General features: G+C 41.3%; 1 protein-coding gene across 1 annotated transcript in view; it reads left to right on the forward strand.

Moving 5' to 3' along the window:
• The window catches only part of LOC129823986 (receptor-type tyrosine-protein phosphatase N2-like), a 191,577-nt gene that overhangs the window by 138,583 nt on the left and 25,259 nt on the right, over positions 1-27,735 (forward strand). Inside the window, exons 15-18 of the mRNA XM_055883207.1 lie at positions 3,375-3,587; positions 11,364-11,570; positions 16,715-16,862; positions 17,281-17,354. Coding sequence (XP_055739182.1) covers positions 3,375-3,587; positions 11,364-11,570; positions 16,715-16,862; positions 17,281-17,354 — 642 coding nt within the window. The remainder of the gene's footprint in view (positions 1-3,374; positions 3,588-11,363; positions 11,571-16,714; positions 16,863-17,280; positions 17,355-27,735) is intronic.

Here is a 27,735-nt window from a genome sequence, read left to right on the forward strand (position 1 = left end):
TCAGGGGGAACAGATCTACACCGCTCAGTGTAGTGGTGGGGTACCCTGCTTCACAGCCTCACAACACAAGGCATTCCAGAACTATCTTTGTGCAGCGCTCGTTGGCCGCCCCTTCCCTTCCACCTCCCAGGGGCTTACACGTCTGTGACAGGCAGGCAGGCCCAAGCAGAGCCCATCTCACAGGCTACGTCCAAAATTGCACCCTATTCCCTATATAATGCACTACTTTTGACCAAAGGCTTGGTCAAAAGTAGTGCTCATATAGGGACTAGGATGTCATTTGGGATGCCATCACAGCCTCTTTCAACACACATTTCCATTAACTGGGATGCAGACTGGTCCGGCCCTAATCCCAATGACCCCTGGCCTGCCACCGACCGACCAGGTTCCACCGGGCCTTTTTCATTTTTTTAGACCCACAATATTTGCTTGCCTTTATCATCTTTATGACGCAGGGATAAAAAGAAACTTCACTGTAAATGAGGGCCTTGCATTTCTGCAATGTAATACAGGGTAGAAAATAGAATGTGGCACGCTGAATACATAGCATTACATATTACAATACTATTAGAACAAGATAATGAATAGCATAGTGAGACATTTATAATTGTGAGAGAGAGGGGGTTGGAAAATATATATTTTTTGTAACACTACAAAGAGGATGTAAAAAAGAAGAAAAAAATCGGTTAACGAATTATTCCCATCTTGTAGCAAGCAGCACAGAGTCAAGCCAAGCAACCAAGCCTTTCTCACTATTGATTTCTTTTGAAAATCCTGTAAAAAGGGGATATTGTAGGTCTGGTAGTTGGGATTGCAATTTGCAGCTCTCGTCTCTTCATTCTTCCCACTGCTCCGTATTGTTGCTAACATCATTTATGCTGTCTCTAATGAGAGATAATTATCAGGCTATTGTTGATTTACTGTGGCTGGGCCTGTGTCCCAAATGGCACTCTATTCCTTTTCCCAAATGGGACACTAGAGACCCTGTTCAAAAGTAGTACACTATAAAGGGAATAGGATGCCATTTGGAATGCATGCCAGTTAGAATGGAGCAGGGCCATTATCCATAGATCACTGGCCTCTGAAATTAATTCCATGTAGCAGTAAGACAGTCTGCTTTTAATGAATAACATAATGAATTTCCCATGTCTAATATGTTTTTGTACATGTAATGCTTTTTCCATATGTAGCCTATTTGGGTGTAGGTTTATATGGTGTTTTAATTTAGTACTCTCTATATTTTTGGGCTTTCTTCCTAGCAATGTACTGTGCAAAATGAAGTAGGCTGTTTCACATCCCAATGTTTGCTTTTAGATGTATTTTTCTTGGCAGTGGATTAAGTGCTTGACAGGTTGTAGCTAGTCAACTAGTCATTGGCTACGAGTCACAGGTTCTACTGTTTGTAATGATGTCATAGGAAAAATACAGTAGGGAAACTATTGTGTCCAATGAAGCAAACAGTGGTTGCGTTACTGATTTCAAAATATATTATTTCATTAAATGTGTACCTAAATAATCTTGTTTTTCTATTTGGGGAGTTTACATAATTAGTATGTAATTACTATTACGCACAGATGATGGAACAAAAACATAATCAGATTTTTATCTGCAACATCGATGTGCATACTTACAGTTGAAGTCGGAAGTTTACATACACCTTAGCTAAAAACATTTAAACTCAGTTTTTCACAGTTCCTGACATTTAATCCTAGTAAAAATTCCCTGTTTTAGGTCAGTTATGATCACCACTTTATTTTAAGAATGTGAAATGTCAGAATAATAGTAGAGAATTACTTAATTCAGATTTTGTTTCTTTCATCACATTCACCGTGGGTCAGAAGTTTACATACACTCAATTAGTATTTGGTAGCATTGCCTTTAAATTGTTTAACTTGGGTCAAACGTTTCGGGTAACCCACAAGCTTCCCACAATAAGTTGGATGAATTTTGGCCCATTCCTCCTGACAGAGCTTGTGTAGCTGAGTCGTTTGTAAGCCTCCTTGCTCGCACACGCTTTTTCAGTTCTGCCCACAAATGTTCTATACGATTGAGGTCAGAGCTTTGTGATGGCCACTCCAATACCTTGACTTTGTTGTCCTTAAGCCATTTTGCCACAACTTTGGAAGTATATTGGGGTCATTGTCCATTTGGAAGACCCATTTGCGACCAAGCTTTAACTTCCTGAATGATGTCTTGAGATGTTGCTTCAATATATCCACATAATTTTCTTTCCTCATGATGCCATCTATTTTGTGAAGTGCACCAGTCCCTCCTGCAGCATACCACAACATGATGCTGCCACCCCCGTGCTTCACAGTTGGAATGGTGTTCTTCGGCTTGCAAGCCTCCCTGTTTATCCTCCAAACATAACGATGGTCATTATGGCCAAACAGTTCTATTTTTGTTTCATCAGACCAGAGGACATTTCTCCAAAAAGTACGATCTTTGTTCCCATGTGCAGTTGCAAACCGTAGTCTGGCTTTTTTATGGTGGTTTTGGAGCAGTGGCTTCTTCCTTGCTGAGCGGCCTTTCAGGTTATGTCGATATAGGACTCGTTTTTACTGTGGATATAGATACTTCTGTACCTGTTTCCTCCAGGATCTTCACAAGGTACTTTGCTGTTGTTCTGGGATTGATTTGCACTTTTTGCACCAAAGTACGTTCATCTCTAGGAGGCAGAACGCGTCTCCTTCCTGAGCGGTATGACGGCTGCGTGGTCCCATGGTGTTTATACTTGCGTACTATTGTTTGTACAGATGAACGTAGTACATTCAGGCGTTTGGAAATTGCTCCCAAGGATGAACCAGGCAAAGAAATCTGAGGTCTTGGCTGATTTCTTTTGATTTGACCATGATGTCAAGCAAAGAGGCACTGAGTTTGAAGGTAGGCCTTGAAATACATCTGCAGGTACACCTCCAATTGACTCAAATGATGTCAATTAGCCAATCAGAAGCTTCTAAAGCCATAACATCTTTTTCTGGAATTTTCCAAGCTGTTTAAAGGCAGAGTCAACTTAGTGTATGTAAACTTCTGACCCACTGGAATTGTGATCCACTGAATTATAAGTGAAATAATCTGTCTGTAAACAATTGTTGGAAAAATTACTTGTGTCATGCCTAAAGTAGATGTCCTAACCGACTTGCCCAAACTATAGTTTGTTAATAAGACATTTGGGGAGTGGTTGAAGAACAAGTTTTAATGTCTCCAACCTAAGTGTATGTGAACTTCCGATTTCAACTGTATTTCCAACCAAAACATAAACATTTTTAGATAAAGAAAATGTGTGAAGTCTTAAAACATCCTCTCATCATGTAATAATGTGTAATCCTCTCGCTCTCGCTCTCTCTTCCCCCCCTCGGTCCCCCTCCCTACAGAGAAGCCAGATAAACCAGATACCTACCAAGTACAGCACGGCCGAGTCCACCAAGTACATGATCCTGACAGTGGTGTCTATCCTGTGTATCGTGGCTGTGCTGCTGGCCTCCACTGTGGTCTACTGCCTCCGACACCGCTCTCACCACAAGCTCAAGGAGAAGCTCACCAACCTGGGAACAGACACAGGCAGCGATGCTACCTCCACCTATCAGGTAAGAAGATATAAGTCAGACGTTAGTTATTCTTTATTTCAATATCTGCATCCCAAATGGTACCCTATCCCTGTGGGCCCTGGTCAAAAGTAGTGCACTATTTAGTGAATAGGGGACCAGTTGTGATGGACACAAAAAAATACAGATGACTTGATCTGTTTGGTCTTTTTTTTTCCATTGATGAAGATGGAGAATCTCACTGTATGTTAGATTGTTTTGAGTGTGTACACTTGTTAATCTACTTGGATTGTATAATAGATACATTTTATGTGGTGTAATTTCTGTCTGTATTTGCCATTTTTCTTACTGTGGAGTAGATTCCATTTCATTCTGAGTGTTTGGGAATTGGGAAAATGTAAAATGATATGAACCCAACAGGTTTGCGGGTGGCAGTGTCTGTCTGTGCTGGAAATCATTTAAATTCCCCTCTCTAACTGGCGTAATTATCCAATGGCCTACAAGTCCAATTAATATAATACAATATTAAGTGCCTTTTTAAGCAAAGAGTTAGATTTACATTTCCACCACTGACCATTTCTCCCTTACGTTTTTAAATGAGGGCAGTCCGGTGAGCATTGATTTAAGAATGCCCTTCTCTTTAGTATTTACATTTTACTGTAGGTGCTTTTCTCACGTCATTCTTATTTCAATAAATAATACTAATGTAGGGTATTCAACTTTGTTTCAATCTGCTTTTACATTTTAGTCATATAGCAGACACTCTTTTCCAGTGACTTCCAGTTAGTGCATTCATCTTATGATAGCTAGGTGGGAAGCAACATATCACAGTCATATTAAGTACATTTCTTCTCAATAAAGTAGCTATCAGCCAAGTCAGTGCTAGCAGAAAAAAGCCAAGTGCGAGAGTTAGTTCACGAAAGGCAAGGGTGTTAGTTCTTTTTGGGGTTTTCTTTCAGGGAGGGGGGGATGGGGGTGTGCCGTGGGATTATTTAAGATACTCATTAAAGAGGTGGGGTTTCTACTTTGAAATATATATGTTTTACTGTGACATTATAGGATGTATTTCATATTAACCAACAAGGTGGCTGGATAGTTTTATTAGTCTTAAATCATTTTCATGATCCACTTACTGCCGGGCTCCTGCACATTTCCACTTAATTGATGTTTACTGTGCCTTTTCCTAATGCATTTACCACCTTGGCCATGCAACTAAAACGCAAATATTTTAAGTGTGTGTGTGTGTGTGTGTGTGTGTGTGTGTGTGTGTGTGTGTGTGTGTGTGTGGCCCAGTAGCAGGGGACTCTTTAGAGCAACATGCAATTCAAGTAGAGGGGTAGCAGCGGGCAGCCTGACACACGCACAGCACACACATACACACACACACACAGATTCTCACAGCCTTGCTGCATGCTAATGACCCAGGCCCTGGGTGCATCTGTCTGAGGCCATGCTCACACACACTCACACACGTCTATATACCCCCACACACAACGCTCCCGTTGCGTTAGTGTTCAACCAGCTTTCTGTTTATCACAGAATCCTCTGAGCCTTAGCTAGGTCTCCAAGTTGTCAGGCATATTTTCCTGTGTTATGAAAGTATGATGTTGACACTGAGAGAGAGAAGCTTGATTGACAGGTTGCCTGTCATACCTGAGTGCTTGCTGTTGGCTTTCATCTTGGGTGATATTGTGGATGATACCTCTCTGTCAGTCTCCTTCTCCCTTGATAGCCAAGCGAGACATGGGAACTGCTGTCATACTGTTGAAGAGTCTACTGAGGCTTATGTTATCCCTCTCTGGCCTTCATCCTGTGTCCTCCTCCCTCTCTCCCCTCTCTCTCTCTCTTGCTCTCTGTCTGTCTATCTCTCCATTTCCTCTCTCTTTCTGTCTCTCCACCACATTGTGCCAGAGGGTTTGTTTGTTTCATTATTTGTTTTAGCATGAGGGCAAAGCGGTAAGAATGGCCCCTACATTTGTTGGAGGGCTTGCAAACCCTGTGTTGTTGTAGCGTTGCTACCCTCTGCCACCCTCCCTATTAGCACTCTATTATAGATGGCCTACATCCCAAATGGCACCCTATTCCCTATATAATGCACACATTTGGGCCAGAGCCCAATGGAATAGCGTTCCATTTGAGACGCAGCTATGGACTGGTGTTGGAGGCTCGCCCACACTGGCCACTCTTCACAGACTCTCCCACTGCCCAGGGTGATGTATGGATGCTTCACAAATGGTACCATAATCCCTATTTTGTGCACTGCTTTTGACCAGAGCCCTATGGGAATAGGGTGCCATTTGGTAGTCACATGACTCATAGGCCTCTTGTGTCTCATTTTTTTAATGTTATTATTTTATGTCAGGCCAGACTTTGTTTTGTGAGATAGCTAGTGAGATAGCTAGGCAGTAAGCCCCAAAAATACTAAAATAATGATTTTCCAGAGAAGATCCAGATCTCAGGGAATTAGACCAGAGTTCTCAATTGGTACAAAATATATAGAGTACTGCACACACTACAATTACTTAGGTTTAAAAATAAGCTCAACTGGACACCTTAATGAGGCAGTGATTGAACTGAGAGAGAAAGCACGGTGGGCATTCTACGCCATTAAAAAGCAAATTCAAATTGAAATACCTATTAAAATTTGGCTAAAACTAATTGAATATGTCATTGAACCAATTGCACTTTATGGCAGCGAGGTGTGGTGTCCACTTGCAAAACAAGATTTCATCAAATGGGACAAACACCCCATTGAGCCCTGCATGCAGAGTTCTGTAAGATTATATTACATGTCCAGAGGAAAACTACAAACAATGCATGCAGGGCAGAATTAGGCCAATATCCACTAATAATAAAAACTCAAAAAATAGCAATTAAGTTTTGGAAACATCTAAAATACAGTTACCCACTCTCATATCATTACCAAGCCCTGCAGTGCCAAGAGCTGAGCAAAGAAAAGAGTCCCCTCATCCAGCTGGTCCTGAGTTCACAAACCTGTTCTACTAACACACTGAAGCCTCAGGACCAGAACATCCAATCAATCAGGATAAACCAAATTACAACACAGTCAAAACAAAACTATATTGCTTATTGGGAAACACAAGCACAAACACAAAGCAAAATGCAGTGTTATCTGGCCCTAAATCGACAGTACACAGTGGCTAAATATTTGAGCATGGTTACTGATCAAAACCTTAGAAAAACCTTGACAAAGTACAGGCTCAGTGAGCACAGCCTTGCCATTGAGAAGGGTAGACACAGGAAAACCTGGCTCCCTGTAGAGGAAAGGCTGTGCAACCACTGCACAACAGCAGAACCTGAGACGGAGCTGCATTTGACGGAGCTGACAAAATGTCAAAAATATAAAACAATTAGAGAGTGTCATTTCCCCAAATTTGAAACCCTTATTCAAGGTTTCAAAGACCTCTCTGATGAGAGTAGGCTACCTGTCCTGTTGGGGGAGGACGCAGAAAGCTGTGGGCTGGCAGCGCACTACATTGCTGCCTGCCATAAGTTGAGGGACAGTGTCTGACAGACCAATCAACCTGCACATGTCCTCTACTGTATGCTTATTGTTATTGTTGAATGTATGGTTATTTTGACACTTGGTTATTGTTGTTACTGTTGTCCCGTTGACAATTTTGATTCAAATTTTTTAAATATTTTTTATATTGTAAATATCCAAAATAAGCTTTGGCAATATGTACATTGTCACGTCATGCCAATAAAGTAAATTGAATTGAATTTAATTTAATTTAATAGTGCTTTCTGTATTGTCTGAACCTAACCAATTGGAATGCATTTCCATCATGAAACATTTTTCTTAATTTCTACAATGTACGCTTAAACAAAAAAATCTGTGTTCAATTCCAGATTTGTGTGTGAGAAATATAACATAACACAACCATAGCTTGTTTTCCAACATAATTTGGAAGCATGAATAATGAAACATGAAACATGAAACATCGTCTGTCTCTGCCTCACACTGGAGAACAGATGTATCTTTTGACGAAGGGTTTTTGTTTTCAACATTCCTCCACATCCTACAATACAACATGGTGATCAACCATATACAGTATAACAGACTGACTCCAGGGTTGCGTCTTAAATGGCACCCTATTCCCTCCATATTCCCCCTTGGGCCCTGGTCAAAAGCAGTGCACTCGAAAAGGAATATGGTGCCATTTCGAATGCAGAGGCATAAATTGCTGATTAAGTGTATAGATGAAAATCAATATCCCATAAATTAGGATACATCTGAACTGCATCTCAAATGGCACTCTATTCCCTATATAGTGCACTACTTTTGACCAGGTTTTGATCAAAATTAATGCACTATATAGGGAATATAGTACTATTTGGGACATTTCTCCATTGCCTGGGCAGTGCCATACTGAAGCTGTAAATAATGTTTTATTCAATGTAAACCCGACCTTGGTGGAACGTTTTTCATTTTTTTCTCCTCGCATGGTTCATTTGGGCTTTTTGCAGGCAGCTAATTGAATATCTCAGGAGAGGCCATTTTCATATGGGTCTTTTTTTATTAGGACTTTTAACTGGTACAAAGTTCAGCATGTAGAGTTGTTCTAATGTGAATGTTAGCGCTTGCAGTAACACTGCTGTCTGGCTGTAATGGGGTTGTAGCAGGGGGATGGGGGAGAGGCAGGCCCTCCCTGGTGGCTACGGGGACTGATAAGCGAGCTCGCTGGCAGACAGACAGACAGGCAGGGAGATAGATGGTCAAGCAAGCAGATAGACGGTCACGCAGGCAGGCAGGCAGACAGACAGACAGGCAGGGAGATAGATGGTCAAGCAAGCAGTTAGACGGTCACGCAGGCAGACAGACAGGCAGGCAGGCAGATAGACGGTCACACAGACAGGCAGGCAGACAGACAGGCAGGCAGACAGACAGGCAGGCAGACATACAGACAGACAGATAGACAGACAGACAGACAGACAGACAGACAGACAGACAGACAGGCAGGCAGGCAGGCAGGCAGGCAGGCAGGCAGGCAGGCAGATAGACGGTCACGCAGGCAGACGGAGATATTGTTGTTGAATTGAGTGGTTATAAGTTACCAGACTTCTAGCATGTTAATAGAAATAAGACTAGCTGGATTCCTGTATTTTTGTATGACGTTGCAGATATTGTGTGTGTTTACGCTGAAGCAGAGTGTAAGCACACCATATACCCTTACCAGTTAATGGTACTAAGTGTATGGTTGCTGGTAAAACACAGACAGACCTAATTGCCATGGTTATGGTTTAGACGACAGCCAATAGATCAAGGTCAGAGGGAGAATGAGGAGTAGTGAGATAATGAAGGGATGGTGAAATGACTTGTGTTGTCACTCACAGCAAGTGTTAATCATGATTATCTCTCTCCTAATGACTGGAGCATGTGTAGCTAGATGTCCTCTGACATTAGCTAGGCTACATCACTGCTACCCCAACAGATATCCTCACTCAGCTGTGACTGAGAAAAAGTATAATTTGAACTCATTATTAAAGAAAATGTCATTCCATCGTCTGTCTCTGGCTCACACTGGAGAACAGATGTATTTTTTGACGAAGGGTTTTTGTTTTCAACATTCCTCCACATCCTACAATACAACATGGTGATCAACCATATACAGTATAACATACTGACTCCAGGGTTACTTCTTAAATGGTACCCTATTCCCTACATATTCCCTCTTGGGCCCTGGTCAAAAGTAGTGCACTAGAAAAGGAATATGGTGCCATTTGGAATGCAGACCAGATCATGAAGCAGAGAAAAATAATAATTTGAACACATTGTCTTGGAGAAAATGTAATAACTATTTCAGTATTCCTTAAATACTCCTCTAATAATATTTCAGTATTACTGAAATAACAGGTTGAACACATGCTTGAATACAAAATACTAAAATGACTCTACAGAAGGGCCTGTTATATAGGCCTTTTGTATTTTCATTAGACGTGCCAAGCCACTAACATCATGTAAGCTGATAGTATGCAAACTGTAAATGTTAACGTGCGCAATAGCAAAAATTATATGACATCAGTCAAACCCTCATTGATTGTGAATGTGCACTCCCAAAGGTAGTCTATAATAGTGACGTAAATTTAGCGACGGCAGCCGTTTCCTTGGAGTTGGTCATTAACATAGTCATTAACACCAAAACCATTTGGAAGCAAGAAGCAGCCTATGTCGCCTTAGGAACATCTAAACTCAGCAAAAAAAGAAACGTACTCTCACTGTCAACTGTGTTTATTTTTAGAAAACTTAACATGCGTAAATATTTGTATGAACATAAGATTCAACAACTGAGACGCAAACTGAACAAGTTTAACAGACATGTGACAAACAGAAATGGAAAAATGTGTCCCTGAACAAAGGAGGGATCAAAATCAAAAGTAACAGTCAGTATCTGGTGTGGCCACCAGCTGCATTAAGTACTGCAATGCATCTCCTCCTCATGGACTGCACCAGATTTGCCAGTTCTTGCTGTGAGATGTTACCCCACTCTTCACCAAGACACCTGCAAGTTCACGGACATTTCTGGGGGGAATGGCCCAGCCCTCTGATCCAACAGGTCCCAGACATGCTCAACGGGATTGAGATCCGGGCTCTTCACTGGCCATGGCAGAACACTGACATTCCTGTCTTGCAGGAAATCACGCACAGATCGAGCAGTATGGCTGGTGGCATAGTCATGCTGGAGGGTCATGTCAGGATGAGCCTGCAGGAAAGGTACCACATGAGGGAGGAGGATGTCTCCCCTGTAACGCACAGCGTTGAGATTGCCTGCAATGACAACAAGCTCAGTCCGATGATGCTGTGACACACCGCCCCAGACCATGACGGACCTTCCACCTCCAATTCGATCCCACTCCAGAGTACAGGCCTTGGTGTAACGCACATTCCTTCGACGATGAACGCAAATCCGACCATCACCCGCGACTCGTCAGTGAAGAGCACTTTTTGCCAGTCCTATCTGGTCCAGCGACGTTGTTGCCGGTGATGTCTGGTGAGGACCTGCCTTAGAACAGGGATACAAGCCCTCAGTCCAGCCTCTCTCAGCCTATTGCGGACAGTCTGAGCACTGATGGAGGGATTGTGCGTTCCTGGTGTAACTCAGGCAGTTGTTGTTGCCATCCTGTACCTGTCCCGCAGGTGTGATGTTCAGATGTACTGATCCTGTGCAGGTGTTGTTACACGTGGTCTGCCACTGCGAGGACGATCAGCTGTCCGTCCTGTCTCCCTGTAGTGCTGTCTTAGGCGTCTCACAGGGACATTGCTATTTATTGCCCTGGCCACATCTGCAGTCCTCATGCCTCCTTGCAGCATGACTAAGGCACATTCAGGCAGATGAGCAGGGACCCTGGGCATCTTTCTTTTGGTGTTTTTCAGAGTCAGTAGAAAGGCCTCTTTAGTGTCCTAAGTTTTCATAACTGTGACCTTAATTGCCTACCCGTCTGTAAGGTGTTAGTGTCTTAACGACCGTTACACAGGTACATGTTCATTAATTGTTTATGGTTCATTGAACAAGCATGGGAAACAGTGTTTAAACCCTTTAAAATGAAGATCTGTGAAGTTATTTGGATTTTTACGAATTATCTTTGAAAGACAGGGTTCTGGTTTCTTTTTTTGCTGAGTTTATATTTTAAACAGCCTATTAATAATCAATTTAATGTATACCATAAAAATACATTGTTTCTGTATAGGGAGGTCTTAAGAAACATTAGGATATGAAAACATGTATTTCACGTAATAAGTGAGTTTACTTTGTTACTGTGCTCATAGTCTACCCGTGTCCCTCTTTCTGCTCCTAGGAGCTGTGTCGTCAGCGGATGTCGGTCAAGCCGCCGGCGGAGCGTCCAGAGCCGATGCACAGTGTGTCGTCACGGCTCAACAGTGTGTCGTCCCAATTCAGCGACGGGGGGCCCATGGTCAGCCCCTCGGCACGAAGCTCCACCTCCTCCTGGTCTGAGGAACCCGTCCACTCCAACATGGACATCTCCACTGGACACATGATCCTGGTAAACATCACAATTTCCTTATTTCTGTCTGACTGTCTGACTGTTTGTCTGTCTGTCTGTCATTGTGTCTCATCTCTCTCTATCCCGTCTGTCTTTCTTTTTCTTTCTTTCTCTCGCACATAGTCTCTTTCTTCCTCTCCTCCTACTCCGTCTCTCTCTCTCTGGCACCATCTCTCTCTTTGTTTCTATTAATCTCATTACAGCCACATTTTCATGAGCAGGCTTGTTCCACATGTCTTCTTTTCCCACAGATTAAAATATCCATTGATTCTGAAAAACTCAGTCTACCATAATTGCAATACATAGCTATTCTTCACATAACTCTGTCCTCCTGCTCTGAGTCTACATGCATCATATGTTTCTCACAGTGATAGAAGGGCCATGGGATGTGTTCAGTTGGCATGAAGCTCTTAATTGCCCCTGAGATTTACGCTGGGAGTATATGAGACACACAGACATGCACATGAACGCACACACACAACGGTTGACCCTCTGTCTGGCTGTGCTATTCTGACTGACTGGCAGTGAGTGGAGCAGCAGGGTAACATGAGAGAAAGCTCTGTGAGCTTCAGTACCTTGGACATCTCCTTGGCAGCAGATAGTAACATGTGCTGCTACTCAACTGAGCCCATTTTCAACGGATCTGTCAAATTGTTTGTCCCGTCCTCTCATGTACGCCAGTTTAAATATGAGAATGAACTGGGCCATGAGGTCGTCATTGGAGAGGTTCTGTTCAGTGTTCATTATACTGGCAAATTTTTCAGGAGGTGTGAGCCACGCTCCCTGCCTTCCCACTGCCGACTGTGCCCCTGGCCCCGCCCCCCATCTTGAATGCCCTGCTTCATTACATTCTGCAAGAGACTTGGGCAGATCCAGGGGCACGCCTCTCTCTTCTGCAATTAATCCCCCCTCTCCTCTCTCTCTCCTCCTCCCCCTCTCCTCTCTCTCCTCCTCCCCCTCTCCTCTCTCTCCTCTTCCCCCTTTCCTCTATCTTCTCTCCTCTCCCACTCTTCTCTCCCTCCCCGCTCTTCTCTCCCTCCCATTTTCATCTCCTCACATGGGGTCCCTCTTTCACAGCTGAACTGTCTGTCTTAGAGATAGAACTACAGGCCAAATGCAGTCAACAACAACAACTGCTACTGTGATCCAGTAAAATAAAAATAATACCATCTTCTCGATAGAGAAGGGTTGATGTTTCCCTTTTTTGTTTTTCCTGAAGCTTTCAGGTCAAGGGATACTTTTTCTTTGTTCAGTTGTTAGTAGTTTGTATATTAGTTTATATGTTTTTTGTGGTCTGTATTTTAGTTGATATGTTGTTAGTAGTCTGTATTTTAGTTGAAATGTTTTTAGAAGTCTGTATTTTAGTTTAAATGTTTGTTCATCTAGCCACAGTAAATGTTCTGAGTAGTTTTCTCAGACATATCATATGACCAGAGTCAGACCAGCACTATTCTGAAATGATATTGAGTTTTCACAAGCAGTACAGAAAGACAGTACCAACAGTACGAGCTGCATACTTACAGTACATTGTATTAAAACTGTGGGTGTCAGAAAAAAGCATAATTGCTTACTAAGTTTTTTACACTCAAAATGAATTGCCTTCTGTAAAGCTGCAAATCCCACAACATCATGATCCCCAACTGATTTTAATCTGAGAAATGGCTTGCACCATCTTATCATGTTAATGTATTACTTTTTCCCATGTGACTTGTTCAGAATATGACTTCATAAAGAGACTTGGCTGTGCTTTAAGCAGATTAACTTGCCCTATATATAAAGCACATTATCTTGTCTTTTGTTGTTGGCCCAGTAAGTGTTATAGATTATACTGCTTGGAGTCTATATGGATTAGGGGTTTGCGAAGCCGCCAAGTCGGAAGTTATTTTGAGTGTGAGGGTGTGTGCTGAGGTGTAATTTGGCGTGTTACTTTACACCACAATGTCACAGGCACAATGTGTATATGAAGTAATATGTTGTTTAATCACTTTAATACAGGACAGTGTCAGAGGAAAAGCCTATCGGGAACATTTATGTTGGAAAGCACAGTATGTGTTCAGGAGCAGGTCTTAATCTTCCATGATACCCCCTATTCCATGTCTGTGTCCCAAATGGCACCCTGTTCCCTTTATAATGCACTCTCTTTGATGGGCTCTGGTCAAAAGTAGTGTCATCTGGGACATATCCCATATAAACTTAATCCAGGATTTTAAAAAAAAACTTGCTTTATTGGAACCATGTTATACTGTAGCTACCTCACTGTACTGTGTAAGTTGCAGTTGTACGCTAGTTCCTTTTCCTGGCATCTCCATGTCTACGTCCAAAATGGCCCCCTATTCCCTATTTAGTGCACTCCATTTGATGGGCTCTGGTCAAAAGTTGTGCATTACAGTATATAGGGAATAGGGTGCCATTTGTGAACCACTCCATCAGTGTCAAACCAAACTGCTTATACAGTATGTGCATATGTCCTTCTCCTACCCAGGTGCTCTATTCTAGTTCATTACGAGGCTCTAGCCCTGCCTCAACGTCATCGACAGCTCTGAGCAGCCCTGAGCCGAGCGCTAGTTCCTCATCGAGCGTTATTTCATTCTGATTTTATTGAGCACCTTTGGCAGCTGTAAACCCAGCAGTAAGGGGATTAGCCAGTGTTTGCCTGACACATGGTGATCTCAGCACCTCCTGATTGGATTGCAATAATCCCTTTACACAGTACAAAACCCCATTACTCTGGCATTAGCACAGAGGAGAGTGTGTCTCTCTGATGCCCTGGCAGGTAGGGCTGGTGGAGGAGGGGGTATTTGGGAAGGAGATAAGTACAGAACGAAGCTGCTATTCGATAAGGGGCTAAATCAAGGAAGGGCCATGAATTCGTGCCCTGCTAAAAAATGTAGCCCATTTCCCAGACTGTGTTCAGTGTGTCAGCACATAATGTAATATGTGTTGATATGATATGGAGACCGAGGTGTGCCGGGGAAGTGTGGGCAGGGATTAAAGTAGCATTGTTAAATGGAATGTGTGTGTGTGTGTGTGTGTGTGTGTGTGTGTGTGTGTGTGTGTGTGTGTGTGTGTGTGTGTGTGTGTGTGTGTGTGTGTGTGTGTGTGTGTGTGTGTGTGTGTGTGTGTGTGTGTGTGTGTGTGTGTGTGTGTGTGTGTGTGTTTGTGTGTGTTTGTGTGTTGATCATCTCTGTATGCTGTATTCCACATTGTTTTTTCAATATCATAGTGAGTAAGAGTCAGACAAGGATACATCCAAAATGGCACCCTATTCCCTAGTGCACTACAGTACTTTTGACCAGGGCCCATACGGCTCTGGTCAAGTAGTGCCCTGTTAAGAGAAAGTCTATTAAGCCTCTTTGAGTAATGAACATGAATCCAGATTATGTCCCCACTCATTTGTAATCTTATGTTATTAATAGAATTACATTAGGGTTGTGTCCTAAATGGCAGCCTACTATATATAGTACACTGCTTTTGACCAGATCCCTATGGGTAGTATGGTAGTAGTGTACTACATAGGAAATAGGGTGTCATTTCTGACGCAGACATTGAGTCCGTTTTAGGAGAATATTTTATTTAATTAATACAAATTCTAATAGTTCACATAATTTAAGTTGATGTGACAAAACAAGAAATGTAGAGAATCATTGTACCATCTAAAACGTTGTGAAATATCTTTCAATAACCAAAAATATTGTACAAAATCGAAAGTAAAAGGCGCAAAAACTAAATTTAAGATTGGGAAGCGTAGAAATAGCCCACATAGAACAGATCTACCATTTCTTAGACTTGTTTTCAATGAGAATGACAGATCTATTACTCACATTTCTATGTGAATTTGGTTGGGTCGCCCAAAAAGTGACATAATGCAGCTTTAAAGAGACATTTCTGGTGATTGTTTCCTGCCTGTTTGTGTATGGACCCTGGATAATCATTGATGTCCAACAACCATCTCAGTCCAACTGTCCTCTATCAACAGAGAGGAACAATAGCTAGTCTACCCTTTTGGCCCCCGTGCTAAAACATGCTACAGTAGGTTTCACATTTAGCTTTGACAATCTCATTAGTGGCAGTTAATCAAAGTCAGTGCTCCTGACTTAATGATGAATACAGTATGAGAGGTAATGGGCTCGGTTGAATGGCTTATCATTGTGAGGGAACTATTCCTGTTCCTGATTACAGATGTAGTTTCTTCATTTGAAACTGCTGAGTTTTCTACACCAGGAAAATAATCATGCAGCAACAGCAATTTTGAATTATTATGTGGATTATAATTGAAGATGCACTATGCAGAAATCTCTCCGCCATTTCCTGTTTGCTAAAATTCGAATAGTTCGCCTAATTTCAGTTTGTGACAAAACAAGTAATATATTGTAGAGAATCATTGTACCATCTAAACGGTGAAATATATTTTCAAAACCGAAAGTAAAAAATGCAAAAACAAAACTTCTGAACGCAAACATAGAACAGATCTTCCACTTCTTAGACTTGCTTTCAATGAGAATAAAATGTCTATAACACATTTCTCTGTGGATTTGGTAGGGTTGCTCAAAAAGTTACATATTGCAGCTTTTATGGACATTTTTGTAGGGGTTGATACATTTTTTGTTAGGGCAAATCAAGTCAAATTTCAAAGTGGAAATTACTAACTTTTGAAATCTTTTTTAAACCTAAAATACAGTAGAAGATTGCATTTCCTGCTGTGAAATAAATTTCTCAGCAACAAAAGAGTGATACAATTTTGATCCTACATCTATACCGCTAGGACCACATAGAGACCATAGATAATAGAGACCATAGATAACAATAAGACACACACACACACACCTCGGAACCAAATGGCACAAAACATTAGCATTATTATTCATATAATTATAAGAACATTTCTACTAGCTCATAATTACTCCTGCTGAATTAGGAATATTCTATTTTGAGTTGTTTGTATGTCTTTCTTTGCATTGCTCCTTCTTGGTCAGATCATTATTGTCAAAGAAAATGTCTTCTCAATTGACTTACCTGGTTAATATATTCTCTTTCCTCAAGCTCCTTAGTCTTACATTGAGGAGGAATACACACCAACTGACATGATGGGTACAACTATAGTTATTGAATGCAAATTGACTCCATGTCTTCTTTTTCCTCCCTAGTCTTACATGGAGGACCACCTGAAGAACAAGAATCGTCTGGAGAAGGAGTGGGAGGCTCTGTGTGCGTATCAGGCTGAACCCAACGCCTCCACTACAGGCCTGGGGGCCGGGAACACAAAGAAGAACCGCTCCAATGCTGTGGTGGCCTGTAAGTTATTATTCTGTTTTTAAAAGGAGTGGGGCAGTCCCACTCCTTCTGTATTGTTCCATGTTTATTGGATAGAGAGGAAAGTTAGAAGAGAGTGTGCTAAAAGAGCAGTGAATGGGATTTGAACCCATGCTCACAGCAGTACATCAGGCAGCAGCTTAGACCACTAGATCACCCCAGGTCACAAGGCCTGTAAGCTCTCCTCCTGTTAGATATCATGCTACTGTCAATTGCACCCATCTGAGACTATTTCAAATGATAAGATATATGGAGCAGGTTTGCGTGATAGCTTAAAGGTTATGTTTGAGTATTTGAGCATTCCAGTGCTTATAACACACTGCAGGCAGGCCGAGCACAGTGATGAGTCCTTGTAGAGGAGGTTGAGTTGGTGCAATAAATTCCTCCATTTATATTTCAGATGATCACTCAAGAATTGCCTTGAAGGTTGAAAACAGCCACAGCAATTCAGATTACATCAATGCCAGCCCAATTGTAAGTACCGGTACCTTTTCAGTATACTAAACTCTGCTTTATAGTGTTGGGATGCTGTACTTTAGAACGAACTAAAGCAAAGCAGTGCTTTACAATATACAATTTGATGAAACAGATTGCTTAGCTTTAGTAAGATGCCTGGTATTGCTTATGCACACTGTGTTTCGTGCGTTGGATATTAATGATTGTTTTATTAGAAATAATGAGTGAATATTCACATGGGGAATGGGTGGGGAAGGGTACCGCGCATGATTCACCCTATTCATTCCCCCATTTTGAAAGCACCGTTGATCTGTGACTGTTATTGACCTTGAATTATGCTAATGTTGATGTCTGTGTTACTGTGTACAGTTTTTCACAGCTATGCAGTTCAGTTTTGTTGTGCTTTGATGTTGCCTATATACACTGAGTGTACAAAACATTAAGAACACCTGCTCTTTCCATGACATAGACTGACCAGGTGAATGCTATGATCCCTTATTGATGTTACTTGTTAAATCCACTTCAATCAGTGTAGATTTTAAAATGTTTCTTTAACCTTTATTTTAACAGGGAAGACATATTGAGACAAATGCGCCTTGTATAATACAACATAAATATACACATTATACCCCAAATATACAGTACAAGTCAAAAGTTTGGACACACCTACTCATTCAAGGCTTTTTCTTTATTTTCACTATTTTCCACATTGTAGAATAATAGTGAAGACATCAAAACTATGAAATAACACATATGGAATCATGTAGTAACCAGAAAAGTGTTAAACAAATCAAAATATATTTTAGATTTTAGATTCTTGAAAGTAGCCACCCTTTGCCTTGATGTTGCTCCTAGATGTTTACACTTAACAATAACAGCACTTACAGTTGACCGGGGCAGCTTTAACAGAGCAGAAATTTGACGAACTGACTTGTTGGAAATGTGGCATCCTTTGACGGTGCCACGTTGGAAGTCACTGAGCTCTTCAGTAAGGCTATTCTACTGACAATGTTTGTCTATGGAGATTTCATGGCTGTGTGCTCGATTGTATTTACCTGTCAGCTACGGGTGTGGCTGAAATAGCCAAATCCACTAATTTGAAGGGGTGTCCACATACTTTTGTATACAGTACCAGTCAAAAGTTTGGACACACCTACTCATTCTAGGGTTTTTCTTAATTTTTTACTATTTTTCACTATAGAGTAATAGTGAAGACATCAAAACTATAAAGTAACACATGGAATCATATTTATATTTGAGATGTTTCAAAGTAGCCACCCTTTGCCTTCATGACAGCTTTGCACACTCTTGGCATTATCTCAACCAGCTTCATGAGGTAGTCACCTGGAATTAATTTCAATTAACAGGTGTGCCTTGTTAAAAGTTAATTTGTGGAAATTCTTTCCTTCTTAATGTGTTTGAGCCAATCAGTTGTCTTGTGACAAGGTAGGGTTGGTATATAGAAGATTTACCAAATAGGACTAAGACCAAGTCCATTTTATGACAAGAACAGCTCAAATTAGCAAAGAGAAACGACAGTCCATCATTACTTTAAGACATGAAGGTCAGTCAATGAGGACAATTTCAAGAACTTTTAAAGTTTCTTCAAGTGCAATCGCAAAAACCATCAAGCGCTATGATGAAACTGGCTCTCATGAGGACTGCCACAGGAAAAGAAGACCCAGAGTTACCTCTGCTGCAGAGGACAATTTCATGAGAGTTACCAGACTCTGAAATTGCAGCCCAAATAAATGCTTCAAAGTTCAGGTGACAGACACATCTCAACATCAACTGTTCAGACGAGACTGCATGAATCAGGCCTTCATGGTCGAATTGCTGCAAAGAAACCACTACTAAAGGACACCCATAAGAAGAAAATACTTGATTGGGCCAACAAACATGAGCAATGGACATTAGACAGGTGGAAATATGTGCTTTGGTCTGATGAGTGCAAATTTGAGATTTTAGGTTCCAACCGCCGTGTCTTTGTGAGACGCAGAGTAGGTGAATGGATGAAACAGGGAAGAGGAGGTGTGATGGTGTGGGGGATGCTTTGCTGGTGACACTGTCTGTGATTTATTTAGAATTAAAAAGGCACACTTAACCAGCATGGCTACCACAGCATTCAGCAGCGATACGCCATCCCATCTGGTTTGCGCTTAGTGGGACTATAATTTGTTTTTCAACAGGACAATTACCCAACACACCTCCAGGCTGTGTAAGGGCTATTTGACCAATAAGGAGAGTGATGGAGTGCTGCATCAGATGACCTGGCCTCTACAATCACCCGACCTCAACCCAATTGACATGGTTTTGGATGAGTTGGGCCGAAGAGTGAAGGAAAAGCAGCCAACAAATGCTCAGCATATGTGGGAACTCCTTCAAGACTGTTGGAAAAGCATTCCATGTGAAGCTGGATGAGAGAATGCCAAGAGTGTGCAAAGCTGTCATCAAGGCAAAGAGTGGCTTCTTTGAAGAATATACATTTGAAGTCGGAAGTTAAAGTCAGTCATTAAAACTCGTTTTTCAACCACTCCACACATTTCTTGTTAACAAACTATAGTTTTGGCAAATCGGAGGTGTACCTGTGGATGTATTTCAAGGCCTACCTTCAAACTCAGTGAATCTTTGCTTGACATCATGGGAAAATCAAAAGAAATCAGCCAAGACCTCAGAAAAAAAATTATAGACCACCACACATCCAGTTCATCCTTGGGTGCAATTTCCAAACGCCTGAAGGTACCACGTTCATCTGTACAAACAATGGTACACAAGTATAAACACCATGGGACCACGCAGCCACCATACCGATCAGGAAGGAGACGCGTTCTGTCTCCTACAGATTAACGTATTTTGGTGCGAAAAGTGCAAATCAATCCCAGAACAACAGCAAAGGACCTTGTGAAAATGCTGGAGGAAACAGGTACAAAAGTATCTATATCCACAGTAAAACAAGTCCTATATCGACATAACCTGAAAGGCCGCTCCGCAAGGAAGAAACCACTGCTCCAAAACCGCCATAAAAAAATTCAGACAATGGTTTGCAACTGCACATGGGAACAAAGATCGTACTTTTTGGAGAAATGTCCTCTGGTCTGATGAAAAAAAAATAGAACTGTTTGGCCATAATGACCATTGTTATATTTGGAGGAAAAAGGGGAAGGCTTGCAAGCCGAAGAACACCATTCCAACCGTGAAGCACAGGGGTGGCAGCGTCATGTTGTGGGGGTGCTTTGCTGAGTAGGGACTGGTGCACTTCACAAAATAGATAGCATCATGAGAAAAGAAAATGATGTGGATATATTGAATCAACATCTCAAGACATCAATCAGGAAGTTAAAGCTTGGTCACAATGGGTCTTCCAAATGAACAATGACCCCAAGCATACTTCCAAAGTTGTGGCAAAATGGCTTAAGGACAACAAAGTCAAGGTATTGGAGTGGCCTTCACAAGCCCTGACCTCAATCCCATAGAAAATATGTGGGCAGAACTGAAAAAGCGTGTGCGAGCAAGGAGGCCTACAAACTTGACTCAGCTACACCAGCTCTGTCAGGTGGAATGGGCCAAAATCCACCCAACTTATTGTGGGAAGCTTGTGGAAGGCTACCCGAAACATTTGACCCAAGTTAAACAATTTAAATGCAATGCTATCAAATACTAATTTAGTGTATGTAAACTTCTGACCCACTGGGAATGTGATGAAAGAAATAAAAGCTGAATTAAATCATTCTCTCTACTATTATTCTGACATTTCACATTCTTAAATTAAGTGGTGATCCTAACTGACCTAAAACAATTTTTAATAGGATTAAATGTCAGGAATTGTGAAAAACTGAGTTTAAATGTATTTGGCTAAGGTGTATGTAAACTTCCGACTTCAACTGTATATTTGTGTAACAGTTTTTTGGCTACTACATGATTCCAATATGTGTTATTTCATAATGTTGATGTCTTCACTATTATTCTGCAATGTAGAAAATAATAAAAATAAAGAAAAACCTTTTAATGAATAGGTGTGTCCAAATGTTTGTCTGTTACTGTATATGTAACCGATGTGAAATGGCTAGCTAGTTAACGGTGGTTCCCGCTAATAGCGTTTCAATCGGTGACGTCACTTGCTTTGAGACCTTGAAGTAGTGGTTCCCCTTGCTCTGCAAGGGCCGCGGCTTTTGTGGAGCGCTGGGTAACGATGCTTCGTGGGTGACTGTTGTTGATGTGTGCAGAGGGTCCCTGGTTCGCACCCGGGTCGGGCGAGGGGACGGACTAAAGTTAAACTGTTACATATATAACACATTAAAATACAAAAACATAGTCATAGGAATCACAAAATATAACAGCACAAATCACCCAGATAAACAGTTACATTCATCCACAAATAAGTCCCAAATCAATACTTGAAATTGCCCAAATGACACCAGAACATCAATATTACATTTATTTTGAATTTTGCCTAGCTCGTTGGAGACGCTAGAAACCTCAAGAGTTATCCGTTCACAGGATTGGTTTAGGCAAATCAGGTGTCTATACTTCAACAGCAAAGTTAAATAAGATGGAAGTTTATGAAGTAGGGACTTGTAAACAAAAAGGGAGTAATGTAGAGCTCTACGGGTCTTTAGTGAAGTCCAGCCAACCTGCAGTGATGAGTATCAAAACTGTCACCTGTAAAAAAACTACGGGCACTATGGTAGATGGCATCCAAAGGTTTAAGAGTAGTAGCAGCTGCACTTTGATAAATAACAACACCATAATCAAGAACAGATAAAAACGTTGACTGAAGGATCTGCTTCCTGAAGGCAGGAAATGTTGCTGTAGAAAAAAATAATTTTTAATCTTAGCTTCTTAACCAGCTCATCTATATGTTTTTTGAACGTTAAATCCATATCAATCCAAATGACTGAATATTTATATGCGGGAACACGTTTGATTGGAGAACCCTCTAATGAGTGAACATGTAGTTCATCGGAAACATTCTTATGACATGTTTAAAACATGGATTTTGTTTTGCCTGTATTAAGCACACATTTTAAATCAGGAATGGATTCCTTCATAGCTATAAAATCTGACTGTAGTTTTAACACAGCCAGATCAACAGTCGGGGCAGTAGCATACATAATATTATCATCCGCATATAGATTAAGTTTACAATTTTAAACAGATTGACCAATGGTGTTTATATAAAGAAGTGAAGAGAATAGGTCCCAAAATCGACCCCTGTGGTACACCTTTATGTAATTCAAGAAATTCAGACTTAACCCCATCAATCACGATGGCCTGAGTTATGTCACTAAGATAATCATGAAATCATGAACAGGCGTCAGAGCTCAGGCCTGTTGAAGACAACTTATTCAATAAAATAGCATGATCAACAGTATCAAAAACTTTTGACAGGTCTACAAACAAAGCATCACATTTCATTTTAGTGTCTAACGCATTGACAATATCAATAACAGCTGAAGTGGTTGCTGTAATAGTGCTATGCCCAGGCCTAAACCCTAAACCCTGAGAAAAGGTCTACATTTACCAAGGATTCAAGATTCTTAGCAAGACAAAGAAGTCTTGAAATGGAGAGATAATGATTAAGATCACTACTATCCCTGCGCTTGTGGAGTGGCAGAGCAAGAGCTGATTTCCATACTTTTGGAATATTTCCTGATAACAATGTTAAATTGAAAATGTGGGTTATTGAGCAAACAATGATGGGCGCTGCACACTTATGCAGACCAGGATCCAATTTGTCAGCCCCTGTGGATTTCTTGTTGCCTATTGCTAGCAAAGCATCCAGGACCTCTTTTTCTGTAAATAGCCTAAAAGAAAAGCTTTGACTATAAATCCTCTGATCCTTCAGCAAGTCATTCAGCAAGTTTTCCCTATTAGCATCCTGACAAATATCATTGTGAATATGCTTAGAAGTTATTTCAAAGAGATAGCCCGCTGAAATAAAATGGTGATTAAATGCATCAATGATGGCATTATTTTACGTAATAAGGCCATTGTCTGAATGAATTTGTTGTGGCAGAGAGGAGGAAGTAGAACTCTTCAGGGATTTGACAGTTTTCCAGAATTTAGCCGGGTTCAATTACAATCTGAAAGTCTTTACATTATAATCAGATTTAAACTTTCGGATTTGTCTTACCCAATAATTCCTTAGTATCTTAAAGGCTTGTGTTCCTGGCCTTGACCCCAACTGTAACGGGTTTCGTCCTCTTCTGAAGAGGAGTATGAAATGTCGGACCAATGCGCAGCGTGGTAAGTGTCCATAATGATATATTTAATAAATCAAAACGAACACTTAACAAAAGTACAAACAACCCGAAACAGTCCCGTATTGTGAAAACACTAACACAGGATACAACCACCCACAAAACACAAAGAAAAACAGGCTACCTAAATATGGCTCCCAATCAGAGACAACGACTGACACCTGCCTCTGATTGGGAACCATACTAGGCCAAACACAGAAATAGACAACCTAGACATACAACATAGAATGCCCACCCACATCACACCCTGACCAAACAAAACATACAAACATACAAAGCAATCTATGGTTAGGGCGTGACACCAACATCATCTCTTTTATGAATTACTTCTGATAAAGAGTGTACCAGGCATTTGATCTACCTTTAGGGAGCATGATTATCCACAATAGTATTGAAGACATCTGCAAAAGGGCTCAAAGATAAATCAGGTTCAGGGATAGCTGAAATTTAATTAAGGTCACAAAAATAAAGATCATGTAAAAAAAAAAAAAAAATGTTTAAAGCCTTTATACTGAAGTTTTTAAATTTCCTCTTTGTGATAACACGAGGCTTAGATTTTTGTATTCTTACATCTCTTAGACAAACAACAAATATTTTTGTTGTCTGAAGCCTGCATTTCCCAATCATCATTTTGGTCACCCAGGATAATAACTTAGGGTTTAATAAAATAATACAACAAACTATTTAACTCTTCAAGTGCACAACGGTTAGCCGAGCGAGGACGGTAGGTACAGTGAGGGAAAAAAGTATTTGATCCCCTGCTGATTTTGTACGTTTGCCCACTGACATTATCAGTCTATAATTTGAACAGTGAGAGACAGAATATCAACAAAAAAATACAGATAAATGCATGTCAAAAATGTTATAAATTGCTTTGCATTTTAATGAGGGAAATAAGTATTTGACCACTCTGCAAAACATGACTTAGTACTTGGTGGCAAAACCCTTGTTGGCAATCACAGAGCTCAGACGTTTCTTGTAGTTGGCCACCAGGTTTGCACACATCTCAAGAGGGATTTTGTCCCACTCCTCTTTGCAGATCTTCTTCAAGTCATTAAGGTTTCGAGGCTGACGTTTGGCAACTCGAACCTTCAGCTCCCTCCACAGATTTTCTATGGGATTAAGGTCTGGAGACTGGCTAGGCCACTCCAGGACCTTAATGTGCTTCTTCTTGAGCCACTCCTTTGTTGCCTTGGCCGTGTGCTTTGGGTCATTGTCATGCTGGAATACCCATCCACGACCCATTTTCAATACCCTGGCTGAGGGAAGGAGGTTTTCACCCAAGATTTGACGGTACATGGCCCCGTCAATCGTCCCTTTGATGCGGTGAAATTGTACTGTCCCCTTAGCAGAAAAACACCCCCAAAGCATAATGTTTCTACCTCCATGTTTGACGGTGGGGATGGTTTCTTGGGGTCATAGGCAGCATTCCTCCTCCTCCAAACACGGCAAGTTGAGTTGATGCCAAAGAGCTCCATTTTGGTCTCATCTGACTACAACACGTTCACCCAGTTGTCCTCTGAATCATTCAGATGTTCATTGGCAAACTTCAGACGGGCATGTATATGTGCTTTCTTGAGCAGGGGGACCTTGCGGGCGCTGCAGGATTTCAGTCCTTCACGGCGTAGTGTGTTACCAATTGTTTTCTTGATGACTATGGTCCCAGCTGCCTTGAGATCATTGACAAGATCCTCCTGTGTAGTTCTGGGCTGATTCCTCACTGTTCTCATGATCATTGCAACTCCACGAGGTGAGATCTTGCATGGAGCCCCAGGCTGAGGGAGATTGACAGTTATTTTGTGTTTCTTCCATTTGTGAATAATCGCACCAACTGTTGTCACCTTCTCACTAAGCTGCTTGGCGATGGTCTTGTAGCCCATTCCAGCCTTGTGTAGGTCTACAATCTTGTCCCTGACATCCTTGGAGAGCTCTTTGGTCTTGGCCATGGTGGAGAGTTTGGAATGTGATTGATTGATTGCTTCTGTGGACAGGTGTTTTTTATACAGGTAAGAAACTGAGATTAGGAGCACCCCCTTTAAGAGTGTGCTCCTAATCTCAGCTCGTTACCTGTATGAAAGACACCTGGGAGCCAGAAATCTTTCTGATTGAGAGGGGGTCAAGTACTTATTTCCCTCATTAAAATGCAAATCAATGTATAACATTTTTGACATGCGTTTTTCTGGATTTTTTTGTTATTATTCTGTCTCTCACTGTTCAAGTAAACCTACCATTAAAATTATAGACTGATCATTTCTTTGTCAGTGGGCAAACGTACAAAATCAACAGGGGATCAAATACTTTTTTCCCTCACTGTAGACCCCTATAATAGTTATGGATGCATTTTTCCCCAGACAAAGGCTTAAATATAGTAGCTAAACATTTTTGCCAAGGGAAATGGATTTCAGTCAAGAGAGAGAAATTATTTTTAATAAGAATAGCCTCTCTACCACCTCTACCCTGTCTGTCAGCTCTGAACCAATTATAACACTCAATATTAATATCGGAGTCCAGAATATCCCCAGAGATCCAAGTTTCAGTCAATACTAGAATGTCCAAATTTGTCTGCGTAGCCCAGATCTTGATGTAATTAAGTTTAGGAAGTAAGCTCCTAGTGTTTAGATGCATCAACCCAAGTCATTTACGATTGTTTAAGTCACATGGACTCTCCAACTCAAACCAGCTACATTCAGTAGGTAGTTGCAGGTCCTGTCTGATGTTTTTTGTTATTTTTATTTAACTAGGCAAGTCAGTTAAAATTCTTATTAACAATGACGGCCTACCCTAGCCAAACCAGGACGACGCTGGGGCCAATTGTGTGCCACCCTATGGGACTCCCAATCACGGCCGGATGTGAGACGCCTCTTGCACTGAGATGCAGTGCCTTTGACCGCTGCGCAACTCAGGAGCCCATTGATATAGTTGATATAGATGAAGGGGAGGAGACAGGTTAAAGAAGGATTTTTAAGCCTTGAGACAATTGAGACATGGATTGTGTATGTGTGCCATTCAGAGGGTGAATGGGCAAGTGCCTTTGAACGGGGTATGGTAGTAGGCGCATCGGTTTGTGTCAAGAATTGCAACGCTGCTGGGTTTTTCATGCTCAACACTTTCCCATGTGTATTAAGAATGGTCCACCACCAAAAGGACATTTAGCCAACTAGACACAACTGTGGGAAGCATTGGAGTCAACATGGGCCAGCATCCCTGTGGAATGCTTTCGACACCTTGTAGATTCCATGCCCTGACGATTTGAAGCTGTTCTGAGGGCAGGTGAAGGGGCGGCAACTCAATATTAGTAAGGTGAGCTGTTTTGTACACTCACTTAAAAATCCTTCTATAATCTGTCTCCTCCCCTTCATGTACACTGATTGAAGTGGATTTAACAAGTTACATCTTTAAGGGATTATAGCCTTCACCTGGATTCATATGGTCAGTCTATGTCATGTAAAGAGCAGGTGTTCCTAACATTTTGTACACTCAGTGTATATATTCAGGTTTAGTTGATTACATGTAAGCCTACACATTGGCAGCAGGGAATCAGCATGGGAGCTGATGCATTTATGTATACCATTTCTACTGGTGCATTTTTAAAGGCTAAATCAGGAGTTTAAAGACCCACTCCGGTTATTTTTGAACCTTCGTCACTCACAAATGACAACCAGTGTATAAATTGGGTAATTTACACACACTTAAGCATCAAACAATACATTTTGAGCAAACAATTTTTTTACTCAACTGTGAATGTCCAAGAACTAAACATTTGTAAGAAAGAGAGAAATAGGATCCTTGTGAATTCAGGAACTGAGCATACCCATTTGAAAAAGGTGGTCAAATCAAATCAAATAGATGCAGTTATCTTCCCCTGGAGGCAGATACAGAAGTATTCCATCATAAGAAACGGAAATGCTATGCATTTCAAATCCAAGGTCATTCGGGACACTGGCCCGTTGTCGTTGCACCAAAGTGCCAGGATGTGACGACACAGAAGAACCTTTTCCTACACACCGAGCGGGATGGGTACAACTAGATATTTACAGAAATACCTCTGCTGCTGGCAATTTGATTTCCTCAACAACAACACTTACTGGCTCAGCGCAAAACTTTGTTGTCGGCACTCTGAGAATGTTTGTCTGCAAAGT

This window comes from Salvelinus fontinalis, chromosome 26 (genome assembly GCF_029448725.1).
Source record: "Salvelinus fontinalis isolate EN_2023a chromosome 26, ASM2944872v1, whole genome shotgun sequence".
NCBI classification, from domain to species: domain Eukaryota; kingdom Metazoa; phylum Chordata; class Actinopteri; order Salmoniformes; family Salmonidae; genus Salvelinus; species Salvelinus fontinalis.